The following is a 23,478-nucleotide window of genomic DNA, read 5'->3' on the forward strand; positions in this document are numbered from 1 at the left end:
ATCCGGCCACAGCACTCCAGCCTGGGTGACAGAGCGAGACTCCGTCTCAAAAAAAAGGAATTTCAAAAGGGGAGGGGGTGTATGTACAGGGAGTAGGTCATAAAGATCACATGCTTCAAAGGGCAAAAGGCAGAGCAAAGATCACATGCTTCTGAGGAAACAGGACCAGAGCAGAATCAGAAACTCCTGATAAGGGTCTGTGTTCAGTGGTGCACGTACTGTCTTGATAAACGTCTTAACAAAAAACAGGGTTTGAGAGCAGAGAACTGGTCTGACCTCAAATTTACCAGGGCTGGGGTTTCCCAATCCTAGTAAACCTGAGGGTACTACAGGAGACCAGGGCGTATCTCAGTCCTTATCTCAACCGTATAGGACAGACACTCCCAGAGCGGCCATTTATAGACCTCTTCCCGGGAATGCAATTCTTTTCCTAAGGTCTTAATATTATATTCCTTGCTAGGAAGAGAATTTAGGGATATCTTTCCTACTTGCATGTCCGTTTGTAGGCTCTCTGCAAGAAGAAAAATATGGCTCTTTTCTGCCCAACCCCGCAGGCAGTCAGACCTTATGGTTGTCTTCCCTTGTTCCCTAAAATCGCTGTTATTCTGTTCTTTTTCAAGGTGTGCTGATTTCATATTGTTCAAACATACGTGTTTTACAATCAATTTGTACAATAGTGGTCCTGAGGTGACATACATCCTCAGCTTACGAAGATAATAGGATTAAGAGATTAAAGTAAGACGGGCGTAAGTAAATGTAAGAGTATTATTTGGGAACTGATAAATGTCCATGAAATCTTCACAGTTCATGTTCAGAGACTGAAGTAAAGACAGGCGTAAGAAATTATAAGAGTATTATTAGGGAAGTGATAAATGTCCATGAAATCTTCACAATTTATGTTCCTCTGCTCTGACTCCAGCGGGTCCCTCCATTCAGGGTCCCTGACGTCCCGCAACAAAAGTCTTTTGTAACTCTACTGATTTGTACGGGGGAGCATGTGAAAGTTGCTTCATCTATTAAACATTAAGATAGGTGTATTAAAATCTTCTACCATGTTGGTGGATTTGTTTTATTTTCTTCATTATTATTCTGTTAGTTTTTGCTTTAAGTATTTTGAGGCTATGTAATTTGGTGCAAATATGTTTAGGATTATGATGTCTTCCTGGTGAACTGGATTCTTATTTTTAGTTTTTCTCTTTTAATTTTTTTTGAGACAGAGTCTCACTTTGTTGTCCAGGCTGGGGGGCAATGGCACAATCACAGTTCACTGCAGCCTTGACTTCTTGGGGTTAGCTGATTCTCCCACCTCAGCCTCTGGAATAGCTGGGACTACAGGCACATGCCACCATGCCCAGCTACTTTTTTGTATTTTTAGTACAGATGGGGTTTCGCCATGTTGGCCAGGCTGTCTCAAACTCCTGGGCTCAAGCAATCAATCCACTTGCCTTGGCCTCCCAAAGTGCTAGGATTATAAGTGTGAGCCACCAAGCCCAGCCAGATCCTTCTTCTTCTAATGCTTTTTGTTTTAAAGTTCCTTTGGTTTGAAGTATTTATATATTACTGTTTCTTATTCTTTACTTAAAACCTTTCTGCATTCTTTTTTTTTTTTTTTTTTTGAGACAGTCTCGCTCTGTCGCCGGGGCTGGAGTGCAGTGGCCGGATCTCAGCTCACTGCAAGCTCCGCCTCCCGGATTTACGCCATTCTCCTGCCTCAGCCTCCCGAGTAGCTGGGACTACAGGCGCCCGCCACCTCGCCCGGCTAGTTTTTTGTATTTTTTAGTAGAGCCGGGGTTTCACCATGTTAGCCAGGATAGTCTTGATCTCCTGACCTCGTGATCCGCCCGTCTCGGCCTCCCAAAGTGCTGGGATTACAGGCTTGAGCCACCGCGCCCGGCCGCCCTTTCTGCATTCTTATGTGTTATTTGCATGTACTGTATGCTAGGCACTTATTTTAAGGGTACCTGGGATTTGTTTTAATCAGGTATAGTTAGACACAGAGACACAGAAATGACTGTCATGAAGGAAGAAGTTTGTTTTTTTTTTTTTAATTTTACTTTAAGTTCGGGGATACATGTGCAGAACATGCAGGTTTATTACATAGGTGTGCATATGCCGTGCTGGTTTGCTGCACCCATCAACCCCTCATCTAGGTTTTAAGCCCCGCATGTATTAGGTATTTGTCCTAATACTGTCCCTCCCCTTGCCCAGGAAGAAGTTTTTATACTCAGTTTCCTAGAAACAGGAGGAATAACACACCATGTAGGGCCACTTAAGAAAGCACCAGGGTCAGTCGGGGGGCAGAGGAAGTAGGGGGAAACATGGTCATACAGCTTTATTGTGGTTTCTGCGGGAAGGAACAGGCAAGGCATTATGAGTAGGCTTAGGCTTGGCTAGTTTTGAGTAATTTCAGTGGACGCTGGGATGTAGGGGCTGCCACTAGTTGTATGGTACGTGGCCTGGGATGATTTGGGTAGGGGAATAGTGGCCTAGCGTGTGAGAGTCTGATAAATGAGGTAGTTGGGACTATGGGCTCTGGACTGTTTGGTTTGCATATGGAAGGTGCACTCCTTTGCTACCTGGCTAGCTCTGGGAGGAGCGATTCCACTAGGGTAAGCAAGGCCCCATATACCAAAACATGAAATACAGAAACCAGAAAACGTGATTATCATAGCACTGTTCTAGGTACTTGTTGATAATGGCAGTGAGGAAAGCAGATAAGAAAGCCGTTGTTGTGAACATGCATTCTATTGAGAGAAGATGACAAATAAACGGTTAAGTATATAAGTGGTTGCTAATTGTGATAAATGCTGTAAATCAAACTAGGTAATATGATAGAGAATGGCTAGAGGACTTCTTTAGATAGGGTAGTTAAGGAAGGCGTCTTTGAGTTGGTGGCATCTGGTATAAGCCCTGAAGAATGAGGTGGCATATGTGGTAATCTGGGGTAATGATGTTCCAGACAGTACTGCAAATGGCCCTGTGGCTGGAATGGACTTGGTTTGGTCTAGGAACATTGGGAAGATTAGTGTTTTGGGAATGATGAGCAAAAAGGAGAGTAATTAGAAGAGATAGGCAGGAGTTGATTGTGTTAGCCTTGTAGACCATGGTAAAGAGATTGGCTTTTATTTTATTTGCAGTTGAAAGCCTTTGGAGTGTTTTCAGCCGGGGGAGTAAACTTTTATACTCAGTTCAGAACAAGTCAGGTACGAATACCATTAACAGTATAACACTTGGGAGATATATTAGCATGCTACAGTTATATGATGAAAAAGGAAGATGTTGTTAAATTGGAAATGTTTTCATGAAACAAATGGCTGCAAAGGAGGATTTTGATCATAGTGGGGGACTAGGATTGATGAAGAGTGAGAATGGAATTTTAAAGGAGAGAAATCATACAAAACAGGCCTAGGTACTCAAGGTACTGTGGGGGTTTTGCTGTTACTGTTTTTGAGACAGAGTCTATGTGGCCCAGGCTGGAGTGCAGTGGTGCCATCTTGGCTCACTGCAACCCCCGCCTCCTTGGTTCAAGCAATTCTTGTGCCTCAGCCTCCCAAGTAGCTGGAATTACAGGCATGTGCCACACCTGTCTAATTTTTGTATTTTTTGTAGAGACGGGGTTTTGCCATGTTGCCCAGGCTGGTTTTGAACTCCTGAACTCAAGCAATCCTCCCACCTTGGCCTCCCAAAGTCCTGGGATTACAGGCGTGAGCCATACCATCATGGGTTTTTAAGTATAAGAACTTACTGTCAAGAACAATATATAAAGTTTAAGAATGATCAAAATAAGTGATGACAAAAATAGGTATAAATCCTGCCCGGGCAACATAGTGAAACCCTGTCTCTACAAAAAATACAAAAATTAGCTGGGTGCGTGCCTGTAGTCCTAGCTACTTGGGAGGCTGAGGTAGGAATGTCTCTTGGGAGGTTGAGGCTGCAGTGAGCCATGATCATGTCACTACATTCCAGCTTGGGTTACAGAGCAAGACCCTGTCTCCAAATATATGTATATGTCAGATAAGGTTTTTTATCTTGGACTTTCTAGAAAATATTTTCGGTCAGAGATTGGGAGACTAAAGATAGATTGGTTTTAAGGGGGGTAAAGGTTGTAAGAGTAGGTGATGAGAAAGCAAAGGAGAACTCAGAGACAGACTGCATGAAGTAAATTTATATACCATGCATTAGATGGATGAAGAAAATGATCTTCCTAAAGTAAATCATAATTGGTAGCTATCATTTATAAAAGTATATAGTTTTTCAAATATGAATATATATTTAAAACATTCAGAAAAGACATTGTTATAAAATATTTTTATAAAATGTTTGTCCTGCTTATGTAATAGGATTGTTTTGAAGGTCAAATGAGGAAACTAATACAAATTGATTTTGTATTTCAAATCTTATTTTGAAAAGTGCTACCATTCAGAAGAGTATATATGAGTTTTTGTGATGCCCATGCATGTGCATAAATTGCATAAAACTTCTCCTATATGTCTAGACATTACCATAACTAATTGAAGCTGTTTTGGAGTCTGTGGATGTTAATTACTATAGGTAACTTTTTTTTTTTTTTTTTTGAGATAGGGCCTCACTCTGTTGTCCAGGCTAGAGTGCAGTTGCATGATCTTAGCTCACTGCAGCCTCGACCTCCCAGACCCAAGCCATCTTCCTGCCTCAGCCTCCGAGTAGCTGGGACTACAGGTGCATGCCACCACACCTGGCTAGTTTTTGTATTTTTTTGTAGAGACGGGGTTTTACCATGTTGCACAGGCTGGTCTTGGCAGCTCCTGGACTCAAGTGATCCACCCACCTCAGCCTCCCAAAGTGCTGGAATTATAGCCTGCCTTGCTTATTATTGCCCTCTGTTAAGAGAGTCTTTTTAGGTTATATGTATGGTAAGCATGCTGTACAGCTAGCTTCATAAATTGCTCTGCCAGCTGTGAAACTGATACAAAGCTGTTGTGTGTAATCAATAAATAAATGATTTGCTTTTTTAAGATACTAGACAAAACACGGCATTAATTTAAAAAATGATCTGAAATTTAAGCTATATATTGAATGTATTCCTTAAAATCTATTCTGTTTCTTTTGCCTGGCATATTTTTTCCCCAGTGTCTTACTTTCAGTAATTATATTACCATATATTTATATATGGGAATACACACATTTATAATCTCACAGTTTCTATGGGTTAGGAGTCTGGATCTAGTTTAGCTGAGTCCTTTTTTTATGATTTCACAGGGCTGCGGTCAAGGTGTTAGCTGGGGCTGTGGTCTCATCTGAAGCTTAACTATGGAAGAATCCATTAGCAGAATTCAGTTTCCTGTGGTTATAGGACTGACAGGCTTCAGTTTCTTGTTGGTTTTTGGATGGAAGCTGCCCTTAGCTCCTGGAGGCTGCCCTTCACATATGGGACTACCAAAATAGGCAGACCACAACATAGGAGCTTGTTTCTTCAAAGCCAGCAAGGGAATGAGAGACTTCAGCAAGATGGGTGCTACAGTCTTAGTAATGTCACCACATACACATAATTGTGTGTCTCTTGTCACCTTGCCTTATTGTCTTGGTTGGCAGCAAGTCACAGTTTCTGCTTATACACAAAAGGAGGGAGTTACACAAGACTATAGATACCAGGGGATGGGGATCTGGGGGCCACTTTAGATATCTATGTTTCACATACCTTATTTTTATATTTCCAAGTGCAGTAATTATTGTTTTCTTTTTACTTTTTACCCTGTGACCAGGTCAATAAAGACCAGTGGTCTTCTTGTTCCTTTGTGCTAGTGGGTGTTTACTTTTCTGTTTCATTTAGCTACTAAGTGGCCCCACAAGCATCTCAGCTCTATATAGATGATCTCAGATCCATTTCCTATCCTTGTGTGGTCCAAGGCCTCATCTCTCATTCCTGTGTGAGCATTGAAACCCAACCTCCTATGGTACTGAGACAGGCAACTCAATGCCTTATCTCTTGCCCTCTGTAGGGCAGTCATAACTGAGTTATTACTATATTAGTTTTCAATTGCCTCTTTTTTTTTCTTTCTCCTTTTAAGAAGTACTTTTAGTTTTTTTGGAGCCCAGCTGTGCATTTAAAAAATATTATTTGTTAAATTTTTACAACTCATCTAGGTATTTGTAATGAGAGAATTTTTGGGTTTTCTGTCACATTGCTTAATAGCTATTTCTTTGTTTTCTTTTAGCCAAGGGTTTATTTCAATACTGGAAATACTAAATGTTATATACACATAGGTGTACTTAAAAACATATAAGTGCATCAGATAATCAGTATTAACACACATGGAAATATAGAGTTGAAAAGTATAGCATATGAAGACTTTCACGGTCTGCCCCTTGATTCCCTCTCTAATGGCCTTTCTAAACACTTGCACTTTTGTATGGTACTGCTTTTGTGTTCCTGAACACAGAATGCAGCTCATAGTTTCATGTATTTGCATACATTATTGTCTTTGTCTGGAATGTTCTGCTTTATGCCTATCATCTTTCTTTATTTTGTTAACTCAGCCTTATTTCTTTTTTTCTTCTAAATTCACTTTTTTGTATTTTTAATTATTCTCTTTTTCATTTCTAGGGGTATTGTTTCTTTTTTTCAGATCTGCCTGGCCATTTTTGTTATTTTTTCTTCCTTGGCTATTTTTTCTTGCTATCTCATGTTTCTTTAAATATTTTAAAAACACAATATTTCATATTCATTAATTTCAATATATTTCATTTTTGCTTGTCTAATTCTGTTGCTTATTGTTTTGCTGATTCTCTTTTATGGCTGCATGTTTCCTTACGTATTCTTGTGATTTTTTTTTACCATGAATTCATTGTCGTGGAGACTTGAGAAATCTTTGAGACCATCTTGGATTGTAAAGTCATGAGGGGAGGACCCCTGTGGTTTTGTTCATTGCTGTATCCCAGGGCTTATTACAGTGTCTACTACATGAGACTCTCAATAAATATTTATTGGATGAACAAATTATGTGCCCACACCTTACAGACAGTACTATAATTATTTCTATGTATGTTTATTTTCTCTACTATATTGATGATACCTCAGGTTAGAGAACTTTTTGGCTTTAACAACATATCCCCAGCATTTAGCACAGTGTCTAATATAGATTAAGTTCTCAGTAAATATTTGTTGAATGAGTGAGGAGTTGCTTGGCATATTCTGCCCAATGAAATCTTCAGAATAAATAAGACTTATTTTGCCTGTTTGTCATTATAAAGTCATTTTAATAAAACGGAGGATACTAGAGAAATGATGAAGCAGCACATATTGCTCATGATTGATTAAAGCAGAACCATTTTCCAGACTGAACTCCAAAGTCACTGAAGGCTAATCACATGAACTATTCCTGTACTTATAGATTTCAAGGCATAGTGAGTATACAAAATGTTCAGCCAATAAATATGTACCAAACATCTACTATATGTACATTAGTTTGCAAGATACGTGAAAAATATATATATATATTTTTCCCAGTACGTTATGTGCTAGCTAAGGTATACACTTAAAAATGTGAAAAGGGTAAATAGAACACAAGATAAATTATTTATTGTAGTAATCACTGAGTACAGTGGCTTACTCCTGTAATCCTAGCACTTTGGGAGGCTGAGGCGGGCGGATCACTTGAGGTCGGGAGTTTGAGACCCCTGGCCAATATGGCAAAACCCTGTCTCTTCCAAAAAATACAAAAATTAGCCAGGCAATGTGGCGTGCGCCTGTAGTTTCAGCTACTCTGGAGGCTGAGGCATGAGAATCGCTTGAACCCAGGAGGTGGAGGTTACAGTGAGCTGAGATTGCACCACTGCACTCCAGCCTAGGCGATAGAGTGAGACTCTTGTCTCCAAAAAAAAAAAAAAAATTACAGTAATAAAACAATTGTCTTAAAACAGTGTCATTTAATCATATAGAATACAATTGAATAAATTTTATAGAGGTTCAGATGAATCCAGTATTGTGATATTATACACACACACACACACATATATATTTTCATCCACGGTTCCTGGCTCATAATTTTCATAACCCTTGTTATAGTCTTTTGTTGTAATGTTGGGACACTCTAGGCTTCAGAAGCAGGCCTCAGGAAACAGAATCTCTCTCTCTGATCTTCTGCTGCCCTCCTTTCACCTGACCAAGGCAGGACTCTAATCTGATAGTGAGTCATCTGACTGTTTATTTGAATCCTTTAAAATATTCTTTGTAATAAACTGATAAACACAAATAAGTGTTTCCCTGAGTTATGTGAGCCATTATAGCAAATTAATTGAACCCAAAGAGGGGGTTGTAGGAACCCCAACTTGAAGCCAGTTGGTCAGACAATCTGGAGGTCTAGACTTGTGACTGGTGAAAAGAAGAGGCTCTCTTGTGGGACCAAGCCCTCAACCTGTGGTTTCTGAGGCTATCTCCAAGTAGATAGCTTCAGAACTGAATTGAATTGGAGAACACCCAGCTGGTGTCTGCTGTAGAATTGCTTGCTTGCTTGGTTTGTGGGAGAAACCGCCACATATTTGGTCACAGAAGTCTTCTGTGCTAATGATTGTTGTGAAGTGATTAAAATAGGAAAAAGCACACGAGTGTTGTTTTGTTTATACTCACAAGTTGCCAGAATTATATAGTTGGATTGCCTCTTAACAATTATTAGTATAGACCAACACTCATGATTGTATTTCTTCTGTTTTCTTTCTCTTCTTTTGCATTTTCAGCATGAAGGTTGTATTTCTTCTGTTTTCTTTTTTGTCCTTTGCTTTTTCAGCATGAAGAATACAGCTTCTTGTTAAAGGGACATAAGATTGAATCCAGATATTCCCATTTAGCAGCTATATTACACTGGAAAAATTTCTTAACCTCTTTGGGCCTCAAGTGTTCTAATATGTAGAATGAGAATAACACCTGCCTTATAAGGTGATATTTTGTATCAAAAGAGATTATGTAAATAAAGTCACTAGTATGGTTGTAGGAATATAAACTCAATAGGTCTTGGTTCCCTTCTGCTTTATTCTTTCTTTCATTATCTACCCTGTGTTTTTTCCGCTTTCATTCTATTTTTAAAAAATAAAAACCAGGTTTTAAAATAATAAATTTAGTATTTAGATTGAAGCTTGATAGGAAAGACCATGCAAATATTCCAGTGATATGTGTGTGGGGGTTTAACAACACTGCTATTTTAGTTGGATCACAGAGAAACCTCTGTTTGCTGCTGTGGCACACTTGTCTTGGCTGACTGATCCCATTTTCTCTGGTTTTCTTTAAAGCAGTTTTTTTCAGACCTTTAAAAGCTGACACTCGGGCAGTGAGTACCCTGGAAAATAATATCTTGTTCCAGTAGAACTTGGCCCAAAGGATTCTGGTAGAACTAGCATAATTCATTTGAGAGATTTGAAATTTTTTAAAAATTTAAAAACTTCTGTTTTCTAGTCTTTAATTTTTGTCTTACTGCTGAGGAACTTGATATAAATTAAACACTGTTTAAGAAATTAAGTTAAATTAAATAAATTCAGAAAGTCTTAGAGCAGTTCATCAAGAGAAAGAAAGGAATAAAAAGCATCCAAATTGAAAAGGAAGAAGTCAAATTGTCCCTGTTTGTGAATGACGTGACCTTTATATAGAAAAACCTAAAGACTCTACCAAAAGCCTTTTACAACTGATCAATAAATTCAGTAAAGTTGCAGGATATAAAATTAATATACAAAAATTAGCATCTCTATACACAAACAGTGAACTAGCTTGAAAACAAATCAAGAATGCAATCTTGTTTAAAATAGCTACAAACAATTACATAGGAATAAATTTAAGGAGGTAAAAGACCTCTATGAGGAAAACTACAGAATACTGATGAAGGAAATTGATGAGGGTACAAACAAATGGAAAGACATCCCATGCTCATGAATCAGAAGAATTAATATTGCTAAAATGACAGTACTAGCTGGGCATGGTGACATGTGCCTGTACTCCCAACTAGTTGGAAGGCTGAGGCAGGAGGATCACTTGAGCCCAGGAGTTCAAAGCTTCAGGGAGCTGTGATCACGCCACTCTACTCCAGCTTTGGTGACCAAGCAAGACCCCATCTCTAAAAAAAAAAAAATAAGTAAAAGAAAATAAATTTTATAATCAATATCCTTGTATTTGAATCCTGACTTTGCCATTTACAAGCTGTGTGATCTTGTGTGTGTGTGTGTGTGTGTGTGTGTATATATATATATTTTTTTTCCTTTAAATTACATTTATTTTAATGCTGAATTTACTCCCGTGCCATAAGTTTTTGTTTCTTCAGTTTCTTCTGGGATATCTTTTTCTTCTGGGCAACCTCCTCTTCTGGTTTAGGAACAATCTGTTCCTTTTCAGTAAGGATCATCTCAATGTGGCAGGGAGAGCTCATGTATGGATTAATCCGACCGTGAGCTCTGTAGGTCCGTCGGCGCATCTTAGGTGCTTTGTTCACTTGGATATGCGTGATGACCAGAGAATCTACATCTAAACCCTTAAGTTCAGCATTACTCTCTGGGTTTTTTTTTTTTTTTTTTTTTTTTTTTTGAGACGGAGTCTCGCTCTGTCACCCAGGCTGGAGTGCAGTGGCGCGATCTCGGCTCACTGCAAGCTCCGCCTCCCGGGTTTACGCCATTCTCCTGCCTCAGCCTCCCGAGTAGCTGGGACTACAGGCGCCCGCCATCTCGCCGGCTAATTTTTTGTATTTTTTTAGTAGAGACGGGGTTTCACCGTGTTAGCCAGGATGGTCTCGATCTCCTGACCTCGTGATCCACCCGTCTCGGCCTCCCAAAGTGCTGGGATTACAGGCTTGAGCCACCGCGCCCGGCCCTCTCTGCGTTTTTAAGCATGTGCAGCAAAAATTCAGCACTCTTTTTGGGCCATCGACCTTGTGTCCAGCCCCACTGCTTGGCCTGGGCACACCTGCCAACTCTACCATTGTAACGTCGGAATGGTACGCACTGTTTCTGTAAAGTGACATCTTTCAGATACTTCGTGGCTTTTCGAATATGCATACCCTTGATGGCCTGGGCAGTTTCACGAGTGTTCTTAAAGTGAACACGAAGATTGGAACCTCTTGATTTGCATGATTTCGTAGGGTTCTCCGGGTCAAGTGAATAGCGAACCATTTTCACAGATTACCTCAGGCCGCTTAGAGAAAGAGGATCTTGTATATATTTATACAAATTACTTAATTTTGATTTTCACCTTCCTTAGCTGTCAAATTGGATTGAAAATACCTCATAGGGTGGATATAGTAGCTTGTGCTTGTAATCCCAGCTACCAGGAAGGCTGAGGCAAAGGAACGCTTGAGCCCAGCAGTTTGAGACCAGCCTGGGCAACATAGCAAGATCCTATCTCAAAAAACAGAGAGAGAGAGAGAGAGAGAGAGAGAGAGAAAATACTTCATAGATTTGTTTTGAGGATCAAATTAGACAATGTAATAATTTCGTACACTCTCAAATACCATATAAATTTTGGTTAATGGCTTTCTTAAGAATTTATAACATCAGATAATACAATTAAATTCAAACTACTTTTTTTTATTTTTATTTTTTTATTATACTTTAAGTTCTAGAGTACATGTGCACAACATGCAGGTTTGTTACATATGTATACATGTGCCATGTTGGTGTGCTGTACCCATTAACTCGTCATTTACATTAGGTATATCTCCTACTGCTATCCCTCCCCCCACCCCCTCCCCACAATAGGCCCCGGTGTGTGATGTTCCCCTTCCTGTGTCCAAGTGAACTCATTGTTCAATTCCCACCTATGAGTGAGAACAGGCGGTGTTTGGTTTTCTGTTCTTGTGATAGTTTGCTGAGAATGATGATGGTTTCCAGCTGCATCCATGTCCCTACAAAGGACACGAACTCATCCTTTTTTATGGCTGCATAGTATTCCATGGTGTATATGTGCCACATTTTCTTAATCCAGTCTGTCACTGATGGACATTTGGGTTGATTCCAAGTCTTTGCTATTGTGAATAGTGCCGCAATAAACATACGTATACATGTGTCTTTATAGCAGCATGATTTATAATCCTTTGGGTATATCCCCAGTAATAGGATGGCTGGGTCAAATGGTATTTCGAGTTCTAAATCCTTGAGGAATCACCACACTGTTTTCCACAATGGTTGAACTAGTTTACAGTCCCACCAACAGTGTAAAAGTGTTCCTATTTCTCCACATCCTCTCCAGCACCTGTTGTTTCCTGACTTTTTAATGATTGCCATTCTAACTGCAAACTACCTTTTTTAAATCCATGAACTGAAAAGTTATTTATTTTTCTGCTTTAAAATGTCTGACATTTTAACTAGAACTGTGAGCTTTACCTAACATAGTGCCTAAGCTCAACCATAGGTGTTCATTCATTTGTGGAGTGAAGGAATGAATATGTTCAACCTCTTGGCATCAGCATTATATATTACTATTAAAAACTGAATTACCAGCCAGGCATGGTGGCTCATGCCTATAATTCCAGCACTTTGGGAGGCTGAGGTGTAAGGATCACTTGAGCCCAAGAGTTCAAGACCAGCCTGGGTTGCATAGGGAGACCCTGTCTCTACAAAAAATTACAAAATTAGCTGGGCGCAGTGGTGCACTCCTTTAGTCCCAGCTACTCAGGATGCTGAGGTAGGAGAATCACTTGAGCCCAGGAGATTGAGGCTGTAGTGAGCCGTGGTCATGCCACTTCACTCAAGCCTTGGAGACAGAGCGAGATCCTGTCTCGAAAACAAACAAATGCAAAACTAAGTTACCTCTTTAATAATTAGATAAATGCAGATACCATTGTGTCTTTCTTTCAATAAGCCTCATCAGGATTCAGAGGCATTACCTTAAACTCTCACATTTGCTGTGGATATATCATAGACATGTAATTGTCACAAACGTTGGAGGCCACATAGTATAATTAATATGCTTAGACTTAGGTTTTAATCCATTCCTGCCTCTTACTGGTTGAGCAACTGTTGGTAAGTCATTTAATCTTTGGAGCTTCAGTTTCTCTAGTAAATGGTGAGACTACTCCCTTACAAGGTTACTTTGGAAATTAAATGTTATATGTATTTATAAACCATAAAGTGGCATGAAATATAGAAGTTTTTATTTTATTAAAGTTGACAATATGAGCTGGGCCATATGACTGATTTTTTACATTCATGAAAGTGTGTAGAAAATATTGCAAAGATCTCACGAGTCTGGCTATTTGAAAGGACTGAAAGTCTCCTTAGAGAATATTTACCTTTCATTTAAAGGCAAAGGAAACAGTATAGCAAAAGAAGAGGACAGGCAAATATTGAGGGTATGGAAGATAATCAAAGAGCAAACTCCCTTAGGATCTTAATCTGCATGGAGGTCTGCTTCATCTCTGGATTGAATCACCAAGATCTGTCTGATAAATCTTGGCTTCAGGATAGCTCAAGGCAGAAACTCCCAGTGAGGTATTTTATGTTGCTCTGGTCATGAAGTGTTTTTTCCCCCTAGTACTTTTAATACTTTATTATTATATATTTTAAAATATATTTGTAATATAGCCTCGTGTATAATGTGGAGAAAGGATTAAACTTAATTGATTTCAAGATGATTTTTACCCAGTTGCCTCAATACCATTTACTGAATACTTCCTCTCTACTTTTAATGATTTGAAATGTCAACATTATTATATACTAAATCCCATATGTTTTTGGGCAAATATTTGAACTTTCTACCCTGTTTTATTGATATCTCTCATATCTCAATATCATAATTGTTTTAATGATTTTATGTAACTTCATATTTGACTCCATTATGGTTCCACTTTCTGCATTCCCATTGTACCCAGGTTCTCTATGTCACTAGCAGGAAACACTGCACAACATTTAAAGACTTTGTATTTTTGTTTAGGGCCAGGAACAGAAGGAAATAATTTTTTAATGTATTCTGTGGTACCAGGAAGAGAAAAAGTAGAAAGAGAGATGTAATAGGGCTGGGGAAGGAGGTATTTAGCCTCCAATCAGGATACTCTGGTTTGAGTCTGCTTCTGATGCTTACTGTATACATGTAGACAAGCCAGTTGACTTTTTAGCTTCTCTGTTTCCCTCATTTGCAAAATGAGGAAAATTGATTAGGTCACTGCTTAAATTTTTCCACTGAAGCATCCTTAAGGGCAGAAAAAAGAAAACAAGTACCTATGTGTGAAGATGAAACTGCAAGCAGCCTGCCATAAGTACAAATTTTTTTTTAATATTCACGAAAGATTTTTTTTATTATTAATGCCTTTTAATGTTTCACATTGTTTTGTATTTTTCAGAAGATTTGTAACAAAAATACATGGAACTTAGTATATATTTCAACAAAATGGGTAAATACAGAATCTGAACAAGACAGGTCTATACAATATAATCCTTCTTGTGGGGATAGAACATTCCACTCCACTAAGAAAAGAGAATCACAACATGATTAGGCCTGACTATCTCATACTGCCTACTGTGCTAATTTCAGACTGGTGGACTTGGAGGAAAAAAACAAATTAAAAATAAATAAATAAAACTGAATATGGTCAACTGCCTCAATTGCCCTCTCCTTTTCCCATTTCTTCATAGAGCCAGATGAGATGAGGACGTGAGGCAGAGCCCTGGGGGGACAGTCAGGGGCTCTGCTGCCTAAATGCCAGGCAGATGCACGGGTTCCCTGAGGTGGCCCAGAAATGTACTTGGAAACAACCACTCAGTGCTGTAACTGAGAAATACAAGTAGATAGAGGAGCAGGAATGAAAAAGGAGCTTCAAGAACTGCTGGCAGGTGGCCCGATGTCCACAGCACGTGTTTAAAACTCAACTTACAGTTAGAAAAGACAGCTGAAATAGAATCCTCAGCCACTACCTTGACAAACATAACTGAGGCATTAATACCTCTTTATAATAATGCAAGTTGGAATGCTAACAAAGCATACACACTTCTGCAAAAATTCCACAAGGCACAGTTGTTCATTCAACAGAAAAAGTCAAAACCACTTGGTTTTTAAATGAAAATCCTTCACATCCACCTGTGTTCAAAATAATAATAATAACTTATGATATTAATAACTTCCTTTAAAAAGAAATTACCACAAAAGATTTAAATCATAAGCATGAAAAGACTTATTTTCCTACTAATGTAGTCTTAGAAAGGAATAGATACCTAACACCATTATACGTTGTGTTTTTAGCATAAAGGTAAAGCTACCAGAAAAACTTTTAAACAAGTTACGTGTTTTCCATTGCAAATGATCTCAGCTTGCTTAGACCAACACACAGTAAACTAAAGACAGAAAGATACGTACTGTTTCTCCCCCATTTCTGGTGTATGTCTGCCTCCATGACAAATAATGGTGAGAATCACACTGTACTACCAAATGCCAGGCAATGGCTGGCCAGGTAGCCATTTCCCTTCCTAAACAGACCTTAAAATAATAATCATCCGTGATATAGCACACAGAGGCAAATTTGGCTAGAGTCGATCGCAGATGTACTTGTTTTGGGCATATATGAGAGAAGAAGCTGCTGAGCAGGTCAGTAAAGAACAGTCCATTTCAGCTGCAGGACAGTTCTCTTTCCTGGGACAAGCCTACAAAGCCTCCAAGGGAGCCAAACTATCCCTTCCATTGCAACAAGACACCTTGTGTGGATACTCTAGCCGTGACTTACTTTTGGACAAAAATCAACTGCTAGCGTTTTTCATCTCTAATATCATTAACACCATGGAGAAAAAAGAAAAAAAATCAACATTAGAAAACTTGACAACGAGAATAAGAAAATCCACAAGGAAAGGTCATGCTAAAACTGATTTGACAGTTGTTCCATCACCGCCTACCCCATGGGCTTGAGACTGGTGACTTCATGGATGCATCCCTTCGATGCCCTGCCAAATATCAGCTTCAAGTCTGTCAGTGACCCCAGTGTGATGCTGCCTGCCTTCTATTCACCAACTCCTATCCAAAAGATCCAAGGGGGCCTTGGGCTGTGGTAAGCACAGGATACGTGGGTGCCGAGAGCCCAAGAACCCTCTAGAAAGCTTCTCCTTGGATTTGGGCACGGAAACGAGTCAGTGGTTTGGCGTCTTGGCAACAGCGTCCACACTGGGGCTTAACCTCAGCAGCCAGCCTGGAGGATGCTTGCCCCGGAGCGCTTGGTCACAGACAATGTTGTGAATACCTCTGCACAGACAGGGTGGCTTCCAATTGTGCTGTCCAGCTGCTTTTTGGTCAGTCCACATTTGAGTGCAGCTGCGAAGCCTTGTGTAACTTCTCCAGCATTTGGACCCAGTATGTGAAAGCCCACAACACGTTCATTGTCTTTAGTATTACAGATTATTTTTGCATAACATTTGTTGTTATCTCTTGATGGAATCGTCCATTCCAATGGCCAAAAGTAACTATGGTAAACCTCAATATTTTCTTCCCCAAACTTCTCCACAGCTTTCTCCTCAGAAAGGCCACAAACGCCATATTCCAAAGGAGTAAATACAGTGGTTGGAACATTTTCATAGTCACACTTGACAGTGGAACCTGCATAGAGCCTCTGAGCCAGCAGTCTTCCTGCCTGGATTGCAACTGGGGTGAGCTCCACCTTATCCTCCAATATATCGCCAATGGCATAGATGTAAGGCACATTGGTCTGTTCTTCATCTGTGACAGGTATTTTTCCAGTCTTTTCAATTTATCTTCACCCCTACAGTTTGTAAGCCAATTTTTCTTGTGCAAGCATCTCTTCCTATTGCCAGCAACACCGTATTATACTCTCCTTCAATGATTTCCTCACTATTGGTGGACTGAGCTACTACTCTGAGTCGGCCTGGTGTCCCCGCTTCAATTTGTTCAATTTTAATTGGTACAAACTGTCTTATAAACTTGATGCCATGTTCTTCCATGTGTTCACCAATTTTGTTGGCCATGTCCTGGTCAAATCCTCTAAGAAGAATGGACCTAACCGTAACAGTGACATCTAAACCAATACCAGCAAGAAATCCAGCACACTCCAAAGCGACGTAGGATGCTCCAACGACCAGGGTCTTACCCGGGCAGTAAGGCAAGGAGAAAAGATCATCACTGCTAATGCAGTATTCTTTGTCACCAGGGATGCCCAAGTAACGTGGTCTTTCACCAGTGGCAATGAGAAATCTCTCTGCTGAATAAATTTTTTCTTTGCCTTTATTATTTGTTGCCTTAATCCTGTGAGGACCAATAAACTGCCTGTAAGCATTCTCATAGACAACTTTTTTCTCCCGCAGTGCTACTCGGTAGCCCCAATTCAAAGAGCCAATGTGATTCTGTACAGCTTCTATCATTCTGTCCCAATCATGCTTAACTGTCTCCTCGACTTTCCATCCATAGTTTCGAGAGTCTTGTAGGGCTTGTCCTAACAAAGCTGCTTGATGCACCAGTTTTTTAGGTATGCAACCCACATTCACACATGTTCCTCCGAGACCCCATCTAGTTCCAAGAGGGGTGGGAGTGACAAAGTCCAGGACCATCACCTTCTTGCCATATTGGGCTGCCTCCTTAGCAGCTGCCAGGCCTCCTGAGCCACCTCCAATGATGATAAGGTCATAGTCATAGGACTCGGGAAGACCCTCAGGGCCGTTCATTTTTAGTAGGTTTTGAAGTCTGCCCTCCTGATAAGCAAGAATTTGAGAATGATGAAGACATCAGGCACACCTTCAGGACTCGACCACCTTTCTCTCCGCCGCAAATGCTGGACTGAAGGAAACTACGTAAGATTTTTTGTACATTGTTTATATAACATTGGCTGACAGTAAAAATTGGAAATAAGCTAAATGTTACTTAATAGACAATTGTGTAAATAAAATATGATGTAGCCTTATAATAAAATACTACGTAGCCAACAAAAGGATTGAAATTATATATATTGAAAACATAATTAGGGCTCTGGCTCCATTTCTCTTAGTCCCCCCCATTCTTTCCTCTTTATATTTCCAGTTTGTCATATTACTGGACAACCTTAATCACCAGCTAAGACCTGGAAAAACGCTGGAGTTATGCAATAAAAAGGTTCCCATATCTGGAACCATTTTGGAACACCTAATTTTAAACTAATTTTTAATTATTGGCCCTTTAAATTTTTGCTTGTTAGAACAGGAAAACTTCTTTGCTGTTTGGATATGAAAGGGATTCTGAAAAGGGATTATTTCACCTGTTCAAATTCTTGAAACATCTTTACACAGGTACTATTCATGGGATCCTTACTGTTGTACAAAAGCCCATGCTTCCAGAGTTGCATCAGGACCTTTCATAAAGTTTTATTCTTCATTTTTGTCCTCCTATGCCATAGTTAAGGGGCATAAAAAAAACTAGTGGAGTGGGCTTGGTGGCTCACACCTGTAATCCCAGCACTTTGGGAGGCTAAGGCGGGCGGATCGCTTCAGCTCAGGAGTTCGAGATCAGCCTGGGCAACATGGTGAAACCCTGTCTTAAAAAAAAAAAAAAGAAAAGATTAGTAGAATCCCCCTTCCAAGCTTTCTCACTACTGTCCCACTAAGTACAAATCTTTGAAACAGAAGTATATTATGGGAACTTTGCTAAAGAAGGCCCCTCTGCCCGCTTAAATCCTCCCAATTCTGGCAGCCTGTGAATAGAAGATTGGCTTGATCCTATGATAGACTTTGAGACTCATGTTAGATTGGTGCTGTACTCTCCTTTTCTCAAACTTTTTGCTTTCAGGACCACCTTCTGCTCTTAAAATTATTGAGAACCTAGAAGAGCTTTATATGTGGATTTTTGCTACTGAAGTCAGCTGGATTTTCATATATGCTTTTGCATTTAATCTGTGTAATCTGTTGTTTTGGTTGATATATTTAAAGAAAATTAGGCTTTACACAGATATATGTAGTTGTTGAAGGGAGGTTTTGTTGTTGTTGGTGTTGGTTTTTTGTTTGTTTGTTTTTGAGACAGAGTCTTGCTGTTGCTCTGTTGCCCATGCTGGAGTGCAGTGGTGCAATCTCAGCTCACTGCAACCTCCACCTCCTGGGCTCAAGTGCTTCTCATGACTCAGTCACCCGAGTAGCTGGGATTAGGAGTTGTGTGCCACTACACCTGGCTAATTTTTGTATTTTTGTAGAGACAGGGTTTCAACGTGTTGGCTAGGCTGGTCTCAAACACCTGGCCTCAAGTGATCTGCCTGTTTCAGCCACCCAAAGTGCTGGGATTACAGGCATGAGCCACCATGCCTGGCCAGGGAGGAGCATTTTAATAGCCTTTCTTATTAATTGTGGATGTTCTTTGATATTACGTATACCAAAACTTGACAAGTAGTAGTGTTAAGGTTAATTGGAATGTGGAATCTGAGATCATATCATTGAATTTTTCTTACCATCATACATTAAGATCCATTGGCCTTTCTTGCACTTTGAATGGCCTTTTACCTATGCATCATTTTATAGCACTGTGCATAGATCATTTGGAAAATGTTGGTTTGCTGTTGATGCAGATCTTCCAGATGTTGAGATATTTCCTTATGTAATATTTTAAAAATCACACGTGTTATTATTATCATCTCTGACATCATCAGACGTCTTTAAGTATTGGGAAGCTGTCAAGCTCATTGTGTAGATGCACATTTTCCAAAATTCTTATTTTTGCTTGAATTTCATTGCTGGCAAAAAAAGGAAAATATACTTAGCTGTTTTTTTTTTTGAAAAGACAAGGCTCAATTTGCTCATTTCTAGGAAAGCATCTTCCAAATACCCAGGAATGAATAATCATAGTTTACTCGTCAGTTTGTCTTTTAGGTAAAAATGTGGTTGATGAAAAAAGCGGCCAAGTTGAGCTCACATCTCAAAACAGTCATACAAGTGCTATTCCTTGAGACAACATTATACTTTGGTATATAGTAGAAATTCTTTATGCAAATTCCATTTAATGATAGAGAATATTAAAAAGATGTGCACCTAAGAGTTGAGATTTAATACAATTAGTAATTTTTATTGCTTCATCAAAGGCACTGTTAATTGAAGCTGACTTTTTTTTAGCTATGAATATATGGTAGTGGAAAAGAATACAATGATTATAGTACAGACTGGTTACTACTGCCCTAATTTGTGCAAAAGTGTACCCACCATTGCTTTTATGCCATTAATGTAAATGTGCCATTAGTGTAAATGTCAATACAGTGCATAAGTTAAATAACTCTAAGTATTATGAAAATAGTTTTGACCTCAAAAGACTCCAAAAAGGGTACATCAACCAGTTTGAGAACTGTTGCTTTAACCTACTAAAAAAGATTTGTCTACTTGAACGTAGTATTTACATTTCACTTTTTGGAGTCTGCTGCTTTATAGAGGAAAGTTTTGTTTGTTTGTTTTTTGAGACAGAGTCTTGCTATATTGCCCAGGCTGAATTCAAACTCCTGGGCTCAAGTGATCCTCCCACTTCAGCCTTCTGAATAGTTGGGACTACAGGTGCATCCTGCTCTGCCCAACTTATAGAGGAGTTTTAATAGAGTATATTTTAGCAGTAAGTAAGAAGATATAATTAATTTCTCATTTCAGATAATGGGCCCTATTCTATGCAGAGACTTGTTCAGAATCCTAATTGGTGATCTTCCTACCACCAGAGGAAGTTTTATATATTTCCTCTTCTATTTAAAGGCTTTTTCAACAACTAGATCTGATGAGATGCCTTATAATCTTGGCATCAGGAAAGACTTTAAATTCTGAGAACCCGTGCCAAGATTGCAAGGAGGGAATACTATTTGTTAATTAAAGAATATACAGATTTCTAGGGAAAATGAGTTCCTTTTGTGGCCTTTTTGCTAATATTAAAAACAACACTACTAATATAGTAGCCCATATCTATTAGGACCTTGTATGTGTCAGCCACTATGCTAAGAATTTTATTACAATGAAAAATCTGTTTGGGAATATTTATGATGAATGCCCTGCATATTTAAAGTTATTTCTTCCTTTCTTCTATGGAAAGAAAGCAGGTAACTTTCTTAATACTTCTGACATTTTATTAGTTTTTCAGCAGCGTAATCATTATATTGCATGCTTTTTGGTTGTCTTCTGTATGACCAGTTTGGAATATCAGTTGGAAACATATCCTTTCATCATCGAAATCTTAGTCAAATGTATGTCTTTCTTCTCTTTGAATTTTCCTATCTCACAGATATCTTAATTCAAGCTCCCATTATAATTTATATTGCAGTATTGTCCTATTTTGTCCTTTTGTATCCTCTTGCTAACATCTCCAGACTATTAGGCTTATCTTAAAGTTAATTGTCTTTTTATCCTTCCTCTTTATCATTTGCTCTTTATTTTTTAGGGAGATCACAGACATGTTATTCATGTTTATCTTCTAGTTTATCTTAGTAGCTTTATCTCCTGACATTCCTTTCCCCTAGACATGTTACTTTGCAGTATTCCCTAGGCACACGATGTTCTCCTGTTTTTTGCACATATATGGTTGACCCTTGAATAACATGGGGGTTGGGGTGCTGAGCACAACCCCCAACCCCAGTCAAAAATTCGTGTACAATTTTGACTCTCCAAAAGCCTAATTACTAATAGCTTACTGTTGACTGGAAGCCATACTGATAACATAAATAGTTGATCATTAACACATATTTTGTGCATGTATTATATACTGTATTCTTCTTACAATAAAGTAAGTGAAAGAAAATAAAATGTTATTAAGAAAATCAGGGCCAGGTGCAGTAGCTCATGTCTGTAATCCTGGTGCTTTGGGAAGCCAAGGTGGGGAAGATTGCTTGAGGCCAAGAGTTCAAGACCAGCCTGGGCAACATAGCAAAAGCCTGTCTCTAAGAAAATCATAAGGAAGAGAAACTATATTTACTATTCATTAAGTGGAAGTGGATTGTCATAAAGGTCTTCATCCTCATCATTTCACATTGAGTAAGCTGAGGAAGAGGAGGAGCTGGTCCTGTCTCAGGGGGTAGCAGAGGCAGAAGAGGTGGAGAAGGTAGAAAGGGAGGCAGGAGAGGCAGGCACAGTTGGTGTGACTTTATGGAGACACATGTAATTTCTGTCTAACTTTTTTGCGTTTTCATTTCTCTAAGAATGTTTCTATATGATAACCATATTTTTCCACTATTTGCTTTAGTTTCAGTGCTAATATCGTATAAGGGTCTATGTCGTAAAAGGAGTCAAAGCAGTCTTGAATAATAGGAACCCTTCTGGCCAGGTGAGGGGTCTTACTTCCATAATCCCAGCACTTTGGAAAGCTGAGTGGAAGGATTGCTTGAGGCCAGAAGTTTAAGACCAGCCTGGGCAACATAGTAAGACTCTGTCTCTATTAATCAAGATAATAAATAAAATAATAGGAACCCTTCTGCCAGATTGTCTAATGTCAGTTTGTTTTCAGGCACTGCTTCTTCTACATCTTCTTCCCCATTCTGGCATTGTTTCAGAAGCACTCATTTCTATCAAGTCATCTTCTGCTAATTCCTGTGATGTAGTATCTATTAGTTATTTAATTCCTCCAAGATCCATATCTTGAAACCCTTCACCTTCTGCCTTTTTGCCATATCTATAATCTGTTTCATGATTTCCTTGACTGACCCTGTTGTAAATCCTGTGAAGTCATGTGTATGACATCTAGACACAATTTTCTCCAGCAGGAATCTATTGTTTTGGGGCTTGATGGTATTCATTACTTTTTTCTATAATGATGGCATCTTCTATGGTGTAATTTTCCAGACTTTCATGATGTTCTCTCTATGGGCCTCTCTTTCATAGCATTGACAATCTTTTTGATAGGGTACTGTGTTTACATGAGTCTTAATGGTCCTTATGATCCCCTGATTTAGAGATGTTGCATTTAAGGGGGTAGATCACCTTGATACTTTTGGTGTTGAACTTATGGGGTTCTCAGTGGGCAGACACATTTTCCAACATTGTTCAACATTAAAAAAAAAAAAAAAGCCTTTAAAAGACAGTTCCTTACTAGCAAGATACTTCTGACCTCAGGAACAAAGCATCAATGGAACCAATCCAGAAAAGGGTTCTTGTCTTCCAGGCATTTTTGTTGCATAACCAGAGACTGGCAGCTGGTTTTGTCTTTTCCCTTCAAGATTCGAGGGTTAGCAGCTTTATAGATAAGGGCAGTCCTGATCATAAATCCAACTGCATTTGCACAAAGTAGTAGAGTTAATCTATCCCTTCCTGCCTTAAATCCTGGTACTTGCTTCTCTTCCTTACTAATAAATATCCCTTGTGGCATTTTTTTTTTTCCAGAATAGGGTACTTTTGTTTGCATTAAAAACCTGTTCAGGCAGATATTCTTTCTCCTCAATATTCTTAATGGCATCTGGGAACTCATCTTCTATCTTTTGATCTACAGAAGCTGCTTCTCCTGCCATCTTGACATTTTAAAGCCAAACCCCTTTCTAAAATTATCAAACCATCCTGTGCTGGCATTAAATCTCCAGCTTTAGATCCTTCACCTTTCTTTTGCTTGAAGTCATCCTATAATGACTTTGTTTTTTCTCG

At 39.1% G+C, this 23,478-nt stretch overlaps 3 protein-coding genes across 5 annotated transcripts in view; 1 reads left to right on the plus strand and 2 right to left on the minus strand.

The window, feature by feature from the left end:
* The window catches only part of ACER3 (alkaline ceramidase 3), a 151,527-nt gene that overhangs the window by 24,996 nt on the left and 103,053 nt on the right, over positions 1-23,478 (plus strand). The gene's annotated exons all lie outside the window — the stretch shown is intronic.
* On the minus strand, positions 10,209-11,147 carry LOC117081619 (60S ribosomal protein L17-like). The gene is made up of 2 exons (XM_033207799.1): positions 10,823-11,147; positions 10,209-10,503 (listed from the first exon to the last, which is right to left on the minus strand). Exons 1-2 carry the CDS (start codon positions 11,119-11,121, stop codon positions 10,248-10,250), a joined length of 555 nt encoding a protein of 184 aa, XP_033063690.1. The 5' UTR covers positions 11,122-11,147; the 3' UTR covers positions 10,209-10,247.
* On the minus strand, positions 14,233-17,727 carry LOC117081616 (thioredoxin reductase 1, cytoplasmic-like). The gene is given in 2 exon segments (XM_033207792.1): positions 14,233-16,667; positions 16,669-17,727. Coding segments are annotated over 2 exon segments (1,494 nt in total). The 5' UTR covers positions 17,599-17,727; the 3' UTR covers positions 14,233-16,103.

Source organism: Trachypithecus francoisi, unplaced genomic scaffold (genome assembly GCF_009764315.1).
Source record: "Trachypithecus francoisi isolate TF-2019V2 unplaced genomic scaffold, Tfra_2.0 Lachesis_group8, whole genome shotgun sequence".
In the NCBI taxonomy this organism is placed as follows: Eukaryota; Metazoa; Chordata; class Mammalia; order Primates; family Cercopithecidae; genus Trachypithecus; species Trachypithecus francoisi.

Coding starts and splice junctions, on each gene's coding strand:
- LOC117081619 (XM_033207799.1), bottom strand. CDS start 11,121: ATGGTTCGCTATTCACTTGACCCGGAGAACCCTACGAAATCATGCAAA. Junction 10,504..10,822: donor ATGCTTAAAAACGCAGAGAG/GGCCGGGCGCGG, acceptor AAACCCAGAGAG/TAATGCTGAACTTAAGGGTT.